General features: G+C 43.3%; 1 protein-coding gene across 3 annotated transcripts in view; it reads right to left on the reverse strand.

Annotated features, from left to right (window-relative positions):
- AFF1 (ALF transcription elongation factor 1) overlaps nucleotides 1–12268 on the reverse strand; it is a 202672-nt gene that overhangs the window by 43653 nt on the left and 146751 nt on the right. For all 3 annotated transcript variants that reach the window (XM_073599923.1, XM_073599915.1, XM_073599931.1), the window contains one exon: nucleotides 1676–1776. In XM_073599923.1, coding sequence (XP_073456024.1) covers nucleotides 1676–1776 — 101 coding nt within the window. The remainder of the gene's footprint in view (nucleotides 1–1675; nucleotides 1777–12268) is intronic.

Here is a 12268-nt window from a genome sequence, read left to right on the forward strand (position 1 = left end):
ACCGCCACAGGGCTTGCTTTCCCAACCTCAGGGTCACACAGGAGGAGAATAGCGGCCAAAATCACCACCTTCCAAGTTGTTGTCACACCTGGGGAGCTGCAAAAATAGGCTGTGTGTCTCAGTGCACCAGCATACACACACCCCTCCAGGGATCCACACTTTTTCAAAGGGAAGGGGGGAAAAGCCAGGGCCATAAAAGCCAGGGATGGCTAGCAGACAGCCTTGCTTTTATGTTGTCCCCTTAGGGTTTTTGCGCTCCACTCAGGGAAGGCACTTACCAAGTCTCCATTTGCGCTTGCCTGCAGCCACTGGCGATGCCTTTCCCTCCATCAGGGGCGGTTTAGGCAGTCACTCACTCTGTTGAACCATTTGCTCACCCAGTAGTGATCTGGTGTCTCCTTGAGCTCTCTCTTCAGCTGCCACACGGGTCAGCATCTCCTCCAGCGACCGCAGCTGCCCTCCCCTTTGTGGCCCACCCTACCAGAGAGTGGCAATCAGGCTTACCTGCAGGAGGAGGGAGATAGGAGACAGAGAGGCAGAGACTGCTGAGCGGTGTGTAACAGCTGTGGTTCACACTCCCCTGTGACCAAATCGCTGCTACCATTTTGGGGCGACTAGTGAGAGAGAGCTGGAAGGTCCAGCTCTAGCAGGTTAGTTTAGCCCTCCCTGGCCTCCCTATGCCTGCCTCACAGGGGAACCAGCCGACCATCCCCGGTCATCTGGTAAAGAAAATAACAAACATGCTGCTGTGTTCAGGAGAAACACAATCAATAATGAGGAGCAAGGAGAAAGGTGGGGAGTTATAACAAGCTGTCGATTGTGTTTCCTGTAGGGAGGAGCCCCTTCATCTCTCAGGTGTGCTGTCCTGGAAGGTGATAGGAAAAATACCTGCTTTTATCACCTCCTGTCTGCCATGTAAACGAGGGACAAAACGAAGGGAAAGTGAATTAAACAATGTGCCACCCAAGCCTTGACATCTTTAGGCCATTGTTGCAGTGTTCAAATCTAGTTAAGATTTCTAGTTTAAACTAATGAGATCTGTCAGTAATGTACAGACAGGGTTATTTATAATAAATATAACTCTACAGTTCCCTCCTTAACATTACATAGAAGGGGAAAGCTGCTAAGCAACTAAATCAAGAAAAAGGGAAGTAGCAATTATCTCCTGGGATGTGTGACTTAGCCATTTCAGGAGCACATGGTTAGATCTTGTGCATGCTCACACGCATAGTCTTGTCTATGCTAGAGACCTGGCAGAGCCCAGCAGTGTATCTGTGTATTCGTGGATGATCTGATACATGCTCAGCATGCTGCGGGGTCAATGCCAAGTTCTGTACACCTGATCAAGACTTATGGCTTGTCTACACATTCACCAGACCCCATTAAAGATAGCGTTATTGGAGAAGAGAGTAGATCATAGGAAGACAGTGCTGGGACCCATGGTCTAGCAATTATGTTTTTTTTTTTTTTTTTTTTTTTTTTTTTTAGAGGAGAGAGGGACAAGTGTTTGTTCATATATGAGTTTGTTTTTTGTTTTGTTTTTTGGGGGGGGGGGGTTAGGCAGGGTTAGATTTCTCTTTAATGTAAAAGCTACGGGAATGGGAACACGCAACAAAATATAAATGAGGTGTTATCCCAATTTGGCTACAAAAGTGGAAATGCGCTTTAAAAGTACTTTTTCAATGATTCCTTGTGACTTGAAGAGGCCTTTGTATCATTATCCAACTTCATTTTCTTGTGTGTTCCATGTGATGCATTTTTTTCTTTAACTTCCACCTGGCAATAAGGGAAAAAAAAAAAAAAAAAAAAAACATTTAAGCAGAGAAATTGTTTTCAAATTAAAAGCAAGAAATCAAACTTAGTTTAAGTAGTATTAAAAGAGAAGTATGGCTTTTGAAAATAATAATGATTAATACTCACCTAGGTGGATGCAGCTTTGATCCGATGCTGCACATGTCCCATGTCAGCTCTGCACTGAGAATTGAGTGATCACTTACCGCTGATCTTTCACAGTTCTCCCCCTTCGCTCTGAGCAGAGAGCTGTGACTGTCAGTCAAGCAGATCTCTGCTCTGCCCCTCCAGTGCTCACTACAGTGCTGGGCTGTGGAGAGGGCGGGAATTGCTGGCTGAGCCAGGTGCCAGTCCAGGCCTCCTACACAGCTGCTTTATCTGTATATCAGTGTAATTATAACACCACAATGAAACCTTCAAAAAGGCAGAAAATAGCAGTGATGAACAATGAAATGATGTGCCAAAAATGCAAAACAACGATTGGTATAAGAAAATCTCTTTATAAAATTCCAGAATTAATATTACACAAATATAGATGAAATTTGGAGATGCAGTATCATCTCCCAAACATGGGAGTTTCCACACATTGAATGTTCACAGGCCCCCTACCTTTTACATTTAATAAAAATACACAAGAATGTAGACTGCACCCCAGGGAGACCCACCATCTCAGGACAGGGCAGTCTTACTGAAAATGCCAGTAGACTAGTTGACACCCACTTGAGACCACATTCATTAGTTGCTGTAGATGTGAAGGCACTGTACAGCAACATTCCAAACACAAAAGAAATAGAAACCTTAAAAACATTCTTGAAAGAGCCCAAAATCAAAGGAATACTTTGTTTAGAATTTATTAGAATGCACTCAGACACAAGGAGGAGCGTAATCTAGCAAGACTAGAACAGCCAGAATCTGAGGCAAATGTGCATGGTAACGAATCAGACGAATCAGCTTCCAAAGCTTAACTGAACTAGCTGAAGTTGAGAGCAAAAAGGTTACTTTCTACAGGCCAGATTCTGCTTGCTCTAGTTTTAGTAAACTCCCCCACTGTATTTTTGTTTAAGAGAGACATATTTTTTTTTTTATTAAGATTCATACTTAACGTAGGTGGATGCAGCATCGGTCCCCCGGCGCCTAACACTGAGAACCGAGAGATCGAACATGGACGATTGCGCAGTTCTCACAGCTCCGTGAGCAGAGAGTTGCTGACTCACAGCAGCAGCTCTCTGCTCTGCCCCCCCCCCCACACGCGCACACACACACACACACACACACACACACACTGGAGCGCTGGGCTGTGGAGCGGCTTGATGAGAGGCTGAGCCGTGTGTCAGTCCAGGCATGTGGGCGGATCCTGACTCCATTGTCACGCTCTTGCCCAAGCCTGGACCGGCTGTGTGACGCCAGCTGACAGCAGGCTTCGGACCGCCCTCTGCTAAAAACGGGTCACAGGAGTGCAGAACGAACTGCACTCCTGTAATCCACAGGAGAAGTACAGCCAAACAAGCTTTGGCTGTACTTCTCTTTTAATGGGTCCCACTACATCTAAGTACAAGGTGTAGTGATGGGAACCTGTTGTGCCCCATCCTGCACCAATTTGTACCAAATTTTTGTAGAGGATGCCTTGTTGATGTACCTGTGCCCTGTTCTTGTATGGTACTGGTGTATTGATGATGCATTCATGATGTATGTTATGGAGATAGATCCTTATCTGACAAATTGTTTTCAGTGTTTAACCACTTCAGCCCTGGAAGGATTTACCCCCTTCCTGAGCAAGCCATTTGTTTGTGATACGGCACTGCACCGCTTTAACTGACAATTGCGCTGTCATTTTCCCACAAACAGAGCTTTCTTTTCATGGTATTTGATCACCACTGTGGTTTTTATTTTTTGCGCTTTAAACAAAAGAAAAGCGACAATTTTGAAAAAAAACACAATATTTTTTACCTTTTGCTATAATATCCCAAATGTAAAAAAATAAAAAATAATTTTTGCATCAGTTTAGGCCGATACATATTCTTCTACATATTTTTGGTAAAAAAAAAAAAAACAAAACGCAATAAGCGTATATTGATCGGTTTGTGCAAAAGTTATAGCGTCTACAAAATAAGGGATAGATTTATGGCATTTTTATAAATTTTTTTTTTTTTTTGTACTAGTGATGGCGGCAATCTGCGATTTTTATCGGGTCAGCAACATTGTGGCAGACAGGACACTTTTGACACATTTTTGGGACCATTGACATTTATACAGAGATTAGTGCGCTAAAAATGCACTGATTACTGTATAAATGTCACTGGCAGGGAAAAAGGTTAACACTAGGGGGTGAACAAGGGATTAAATGTGTTCCCTCACCGTGTGTTCTAACTGTGGGGGGATGGGACTGACCTGGGGAGGAGACCGATCGTTGTTCCTATATACTAGGAACACAGGATCTGTCTCCTCTCCCCCGACAGGATGTGGATTTGTGCGTTTACACACACAAATCCCTGTTCTCACTCTGTCAGGAGCGATCGTGGGTTCCCGCCAGACATTGCATCGGCTCCTCAGGGATGCGGGGCGCGCCCCTATATTCCTTAAAGCACCCGCCGTACAGCTACGGCAATTTGCGTAGGAGTGCCATTCTGCCGCCGTCAATCGACGGTGGGCAGTCGGCAAGTGGTTAAAATATGAACATGGAACCTAGGGTTTACTATGACATATAATCAAGGAAAATATAATTTTCTTGGCAAAAAAAAAAAAAAAAAAGGCCAAAAGTGCATATCAAACTTTGCTGGTTAGATTTATCTCCTATAGAAAACACTTCTGTATTAACACTGAGTCTTTAAAAGAGCTTATAGAGAGGCAAAAAGAAAATCTAGAGTATCTTTACTATTTAACAAAATTATACTGTAGATGAAAAACAAGATTAGGTTAAACTAAAGTGGTTGTAAACCCTCAGATATACCCAGTGAAGTGACTTGCCTCAGGTGATACACAGATAAAACAAGTCCTCCTACAAAAGTTGTACCTGTCTATCTGCAGTCTCTTCTTCTCTACATCCATTCAAAATCCAGAATTTGTAAAGCTGGTCTGAGAATTCAGAATACAAGGGCAACAGAGAGCTCCATGCCGTCAGTACAGAATAGCTCAGCGGGAGCGATTCCCCTACCCACCTTGAATGTGTGGATGGGAAAAACCGATCAGTTTTTTTTGTTCAACCCCCTGGTTGAATGAAAAAAAAAAAAAAAAAAACAGAATTATCTATAGGCCGTTTAAGTCTTTGTGGCTTTAAATGATCTATAACTGGAAACAGAACTTGTAGAAAAAAACAGGTTGATCATTTAGTAACACAAGATCAATGACTGCCAAAATGGTCTCATTAATTCAGAGTAATAGCAGTAGACTGCAACTTCCGCAGATAAAGACTGAAGCAACTCAGATTTCGTTTTAGCAACGGAGGGCTCAAAAATGTATTTTTGCCATCAAGTCTTGTATGACTGTAATAAGAATCTCAGCCAAAAGGGCAGAGGAACTGTCCATATTTAACAGAGCATAAAAGATGACTGGTGACAAATTAGACTTGCAGTAGCAGAAAGTACCAGGATTTCAAGCTGTAAAACTTCAGCACCATCAGGAGGCGTGTTATAAGCAGTGCCAAAGTCATTAGTAGAGTGTGAGCTGGGGAAACTTATTACAGCAGGATTGTCCTCTGTGTCTAGAATCAGACATTTTACAATTGTGCAACTTATGACTCAGGGAATGAGGCAAGCAAGGCCTTAGGTACTTAAAAAGCCCAGACAGCGGGTAGCAGATGAGCAGACGTGACCAAAGTCACTGGAGGCTGGCAGCAGTAATGGACTGAAGATCAAAGTTTCATGTGTTTTTTTATTTTGCAAGCATGAGCAGCAGCAGGAAAGATGTGTTTCCTCAAAGTTATATGCTGGGAAAAAAGTGCGGAGTGTGCGCGCGTACGACACTTCACTCAGCAGACGACATCTGCACTTAATGCCACAGCTTTAACCTCTTCCACGGTGGCGATCAGCAGGAAATAAGGAAGTTTTCAAGGCACTCAGGGACCTATGTACTTGAGGCAGCTCTCAATGCTTGACCTGACCAACTTACTTGAAAAAGCGAGTCTTCAGCCACAGAGAAAGTAGTCTGGACCTGGAAAGCACTCTAAGCCTATTTTTTTTTTTTTCTATCAGCAGATGGAGTCTGAAAAGCAATGTCCAGTCCTGCTGGGTCCGGACACAGCACTCTAAAAACCAGGTGAAAGAAAAACAAAAAGTCCATGCTGATAATAGGAGAGGTTATTCTGAGGTGGGACACTTTAAGGTTGCTTCAACTTATACCATATGAAGAGCTGGAATTACAAACTCTGTAGAGCTCAGTAAGGAGAGCTCTGAGGGCTGATTGGAGGTAAGGGGTGTGTCCCCTTCACACATCACACGGAAACAGAGCTGAGGCAGTCAATTACAGGTTGTGAACTGGAGCTCCCTCCCCGTCACCATTTTTCTTTTGATGTCAGGAAAACTTGTCAGGAGTGACTCATGCAGCCAGAAATGACACTTAGTGATCTTGATTGAGACAAGTACACACTATATAGGGATATGTTTGGTCTATATTTCATGTCTGAGGTTTATAACCACTTTAAGTAATGATAGAGTTATCACTGAATAAACAGGCCTATACGAGAGCTAAATATCTGCCAAAAATTATTTCACAATTAGGAAATACCAATCCTAAAGCTGGCTACACACTATACAATTTTTATATAACTTTTCTTTAGATTTACCAAAACCATATAATATGAGGTCAAACCTAAACACTTTCAAATTTTATGCAATCAGACAGGCCATTGCACTATATAGCTGAAGGTAAGTCTAAAGGAAACTGAACAAAAATGGTATAATGTGTATCCAGCCTAATGCTTGTAGAATAAAAGGAAAGAATTTATTTAGCCAAAGCGTACATAGTGAAGGTAAATTGTAGCTCCCTTTTTTAACTAAAAATATAGTTAATTCATTGCTGTTTACAAACATCTTCCATCGGGCAAAAAAAAAAACCTAATCAAATTGTGGTCTCAGTTGCTCAGCATGCCCTACACTTGCTACTAGTGAGAATTACCCATAAACCTTAGATACACATTGCACATACTGTAAACTTTGGCAGGATTGCACAAAGAATGGTTTGTCCAACAAAACTGTTATGGCGAGAAACTAAAAACGTTGCTTAAGATAATCTGACCATCAGTTCATTACAATTCACTAAACTGGTGAGAGCACTCAGTGGACTATGCATGTGCAATCCAACAACCAGATATTGCCTGTGGTCAAAAGATTAGAAAGAATAAAGATAGGATAATTACAGAGAGAGCACTTTACACTGCATCTACATTATATTGTGTGGTGTTCTTTGCATAACACTGCAGGGAGGACTCATGAATCAGAGGAAAGCACTGTCATCTGACCTTAAACAGGTCGTTTGACTGGTTTTCTTCTACCTCTCCCAGCACAATATTTAGAATGAATGGGGCTTCACTTGCTTCAGAGCCCTGAAGCTAAAGAAAAGCAGCATGGACGCTGCTTTATAAATGGAACCATTAGTTCTGAAGCAAATGAAGAAATGCAGCATGGACGCTGCTTTATAAATGGGCGAATTACAACCAGTGCAAAATGACAAACACACATTATATTTATATACAGGCATACCCCACTTTGAAGTACACAATGGGGTTTATTATTAGACATGTGCACACTGAAATATTTCGTTTCGGAATTTCGTTTTTGTACGAAAAATAAAATTTCGTTACTCCCAAAATTCGTTTTTATTTATTTTGTTTTTCGTTAAAAATTGCATTCGTCCGAAAATCCAAATTAAGGTTGAATCTGTCATTGAAGGGTTATGGTGTCTGTCGAATGTTCAAAGAAGATTCGACGGAGCAGCTAAACTGTACGACGCCGTATAGTTTACCTGCTCCGTCAAATCTTCTTAGAACTTTCAACAGACACCATAAGCCAAAGTACGTGTGTACTTAGTTCTAGCTATTTTACTGCTCCTCCTCTTTGGTTACAATCAGCCAATAACATTCATCATTATTATTTTTAGTTATCTTTTCTCCCCTACGTCGATTCTTTTCTCTCTGTGTCGAACCTTTTCTCCCCTTACGTCGAATCTTTTCTATCCTTACGGCGAATCTTATCTCCCCTACATCAAATCTTTTCTGTCTATGTAGAATAATCTTGGACTAATAGAGTTAAGGTTAGGCACATTCGACCACAGGTTTGATGGACACAGATTGTTATCGTCATGTCGAATCTCCTATCTATATCGAACTGTTGTAGCAACAAAAACGAAAATAAAGCATTTGTTTATGTCGGATCTTTCGTTTTTCGGATTCTGCACTTTCTTTAACGAAAATACCTGAAATTCGGACGAAAACGAATGCACATGTCTATTTACTAAAGCTGGAAAGTGCAAAATCAGGCTCTTTTCTGCATAGAAACCAATGAGCTTTATATATATATATATATATATATATATATATATATATATATATACTGGCGTATAACACTCACTTTTTCACCATGAAAATTGGGCGCAAATAGTGCGTGCGTGTTATACGCCAATACTTAAATTTTAGTCGCGTCAGATTACATACAGTGAGAATCTCCTGTTTACTTGGCAGCCTCTGTAATAGGAAGTCCCGTCTCCTGGGACGCCATTGGACCACTGTTCTGTCTATCATAGGAGATTCTCTATGTATGTAATCTGTCAGCGCTCGTCCCGCCCCCTTCCCTGTCCCCTCTAGGCTGCAGATGGGCATCGATCAGGCTGCACTGATGGCAATGGTGAGGCTGCTGCATTGATGGCAATGGTGAGGCTGCATTGATGTGGACTGATGAGGCTTGTGATATTGATCAGGCTGCATTGGTGGCAATGGTGAGGCTGCATATGGGCACTGACCCTTATTTTGCTTCAAAGTTCCTTATTTAATATTTAATTTTTTTTCCTGAAACTTCCCTCTTAAAATGAATGTGCGTGTTATACGCCTGTGCGTGTAATACGCAGATAAATACGGTATATATATATATATATATATATACACACATATACATACACACACACAGGCCATCATTATTTTCTAGCACTGCCTTAACCCTCTTGGGCATGGAGTTCACCAGAGCTTCACAGATTGCCACTGGAGTCCTCTTCCACTCCTCCATGACGATGCTGGTGGATGTTAGAGACCTCGAGCACCTCCACCAACCATTTGAGGATGCCCCACAGATGCTCAATAGGGTTTAGGTCTGGAGACATGCTTGGCCAGTCCATCACCTTTATCCTCAGCTTCTTTAGCAAGGCAGTGGTCAATCTTGGAGGTGTGCTTGGGGTCATTATGTTGAAATACTGCCCTGCAGCTCAAAGGGGAGGGGATCATGCTCTACTTCAGTATGTCACAGTACATGTTGGCATTCATGATTCCCTCAATGAACTGTAGCTCCCCTTTTGGAGGAGGGTACGTACTGACGTCACCACGCCAATTCACTAGAACGGGCTTCCGATTGTATCTGCCGGCCCTGTTTTTTATCATGCGAGTTTCCAACCTATTTGATGTAAGTGCAATACTTTTTTTAATAAATTACTAGACTGTAGTACGCTATGGTCAGTTTTTTCCTTCTGGGTCATTTGCTGTAAATACAGACACTGACTTTATAGACGGTTACAGGGGGAGATCCACAGCCATTCAGCCTGCCTGTCAGGGTTTCCGATCTGGTCATCAAGTGCAAGCTTAAGGCCGTTTCTGGGTTATAGCCAAACGCCCTTTGTGCTTGCATCTGGTAAGCAGGTTTTTATTACGGTGATTGGGCACTTTTCTTTAGTTTGAAGTCACTGTGGTGCCATTATGAAGATTCATTTTCTTTAATATGGACTACTAATATGCTCTATTATTTTTTTTGATTGGGCTTCTTTCTTCTTTCTATCTATTGTGTTTATTGTGAATGATAAAATCAGCAGAGCTTCCCCTCAGATCTACAGTGACTGCACTTGTAGTGCAAAGTGGATTTGCCTTTCGTAAAATAACCCCCAGTGTGTGTGTGTGTGTGTGTGTGTGTGTGTGTGTGTGTGTGTGTGTGTGTGTGTGTGTGTGTGTGTGTGTGTGTGTGTATATATATATATTTATTTCTAGAATGTCTTAATTATATTTTTTGTGAGATCATATTTATATATTATATATTAATCAGGTTATATTGTAGATGCTTGTAGTCAGCAACCTGTAGATCTCGAACAGGTTATTGCGGTCTGGGCCTGCTGACCCGCCATCCCAGAGCATCAGAGTGCATTGCAGAGGGACTATTTGCATAGTTGGAGCTGTAGAAAGGAGCAAGAGCCACATAATAAACAATAATAAAAATGCCACCTCCTTACTGCTGGCTCCTGTCCCATGCGAAGTGACACCAACTGCACTCCACCTCTTAACCCGGCTAGCGATCTCCAGAGTGGTGCCAGCAGCAGGTAAGAAGAAATCCTCAGGTTAGTGTGAAGCAATACACTGGGTATGATAGTATAGGGCTGCTTTTTACACTGATGCAGATGCACTGCGCTGCACCCACGGTGCAGGTAAACCGCAACACATCAGTGTGAAAGCGGCCTTATATGGGGCTCAGAACAGTAAGGGCTCATATATATTTTCAGTTTGGACAGTGACCCATTCAAGTGAATGAGGCCCCAAACTTTATGTGTGAACGAGCCCTAAGGGTTCCGCTGCCAAATGCAACTAAGGGTTTATTCACAAGTGCAGCAGGCACTGCTGCTCCTCTGAAAGCGATCAAAGCGTGTTTGACAGGTGGCGAGGAGGCAATATACTGCCCGGTGGGTCACGGATCGTGTTAAAGGGCCAATGGCAGTGGCCCTTTACCACGTGATCACTCCGTCCAATGACAGAGTTATCACAAAGTAAACAATGCAGGGTCATCCAGGGGTTGATCTCTCTCCTCTCGCTGATACAGTGTGAGTGGAGAGGAGAGAAATTGAGTGTCCAGCGGTGCCAACAGTAAGTTTGGGATCAATTTTACTGTGCCACATATGTGCCACATCAGTGTCCTACAGTGCCATCAGTGCCACTAAAGTGCCACATAAGTGCCATCGGTGCCACCAGAGTGCTCATCTGTGCCATCAGAGTGCCCGTCAGTGCCACTACAGTGCCCATCAGTGCCACGCCAGTGCTACATTAGGTGCAACTACAGTGCTCATCTGTGCCCTACAGTGCATCATAGACACTAAAGTGTCCATTAGCACATCTATAGTGCCACAACAGTTCTCTACAGTGCTGCCAAAGTGCTCTACAGTGCTACATTAGTGCCACTACAGTGCTACATTAGTGCCCTAGCTGCCACTACATTGCCCATCAGTGTTCATCTGCACTACTACAGTGCTCTACAGTGCCCATCAGTGCCACTACAGTGCACGATAGTGCCACTACAGTGCACAATAGTGCCACTACAGTGCACAATAGTGCCACTACAGTGCACAATAGTGCCACTACAGTGCACAATAGTGCCACTACAGTGCACAATAGTGCCACTACAGTGCACAATAGTGCCACTACAGTGCACAATAGTGCCACTACAGTGCACAATAGTGCCCATAAGTGAGTGCTCATCAGTGCCACCCTATCAGTGGATCCTCATCAGCACCAGCTAATCAGTGCAGCCACAGTGCATTAGCACCAATCAGTGCACCCTCATCAGCACCCAGGAGGGCACCCTCATCAGCACCCAGGGCACCCAGTATGGCACCCTCATCAGCACCCAGAAGTGCACCCAGCAGGGCACCCTCATCAGCACCCAGCAGGGCACCCTCATCTGTCCTAGTGTCCCTATCGCACCACAGCACACAGTCACCAGTATGGGGAAAAAAAAAAAATTCACACTCAGGAGGCATGCCAGCTTCTTAGCCTGAGCGACGAGAACAGCGGGGAAGCTCTGAGTCTGCATCCGATTCTGATTATGAACTAGTTTTAAGCAGTAGGTCTGCAACAGAATCGGAGGAAGAGGAACTTGTGCCCATGAAACAAAGGCATTCTGGAGCAGTGCCATCCACCTCTAGCGCAGTGCCACTGCAACAAAGGCCAAGCACTAGTAGGGCATCATCTCAGCCCCAAAGGGCGATGACCCATGCCAGCCTTCCGAACCCTGTGTCTTCCCTCTAATTGAGAAGCAGCAAGCATCCCCCCTTTCACAGCCCAGCCAGGTGTCCAGGTTTAATTTTTTACTGAAGACCTACTATCTTCTATCATGGCCCAGTGCAACCTCTATGCACAACAGTTTATTGCAAGCAACCCTGGTTCTAGTTATGCCCGTCCCTTTGAGTGGAGAGAACTTACCGTGAAAGAAAACATTTTTAGGCCCAACTTTTAATATGGGACTCACAAAATAAAACAAATTATACTCCTACTGGTCCACCAAATGCCAATCTTCTCATCCCTTATGCC

The sequence above is a fragment of the Aquarana catesbeiana genome, linkage group LG01 (assembly GCF_042186555.1).
Source record: "Aquarana catesbeiana isolate 2022-GZ linkage group LG01, ASM4218655v1, whole genome shotgun sequence".
In the NCBI taxonomy this organism is placed as follows: domain Eukaryota; kingdom Metazoa; phylum Chordata; class Amphibia; order Anura; family Ranidae; genus Aquarana; species Aquarana catesbeiana.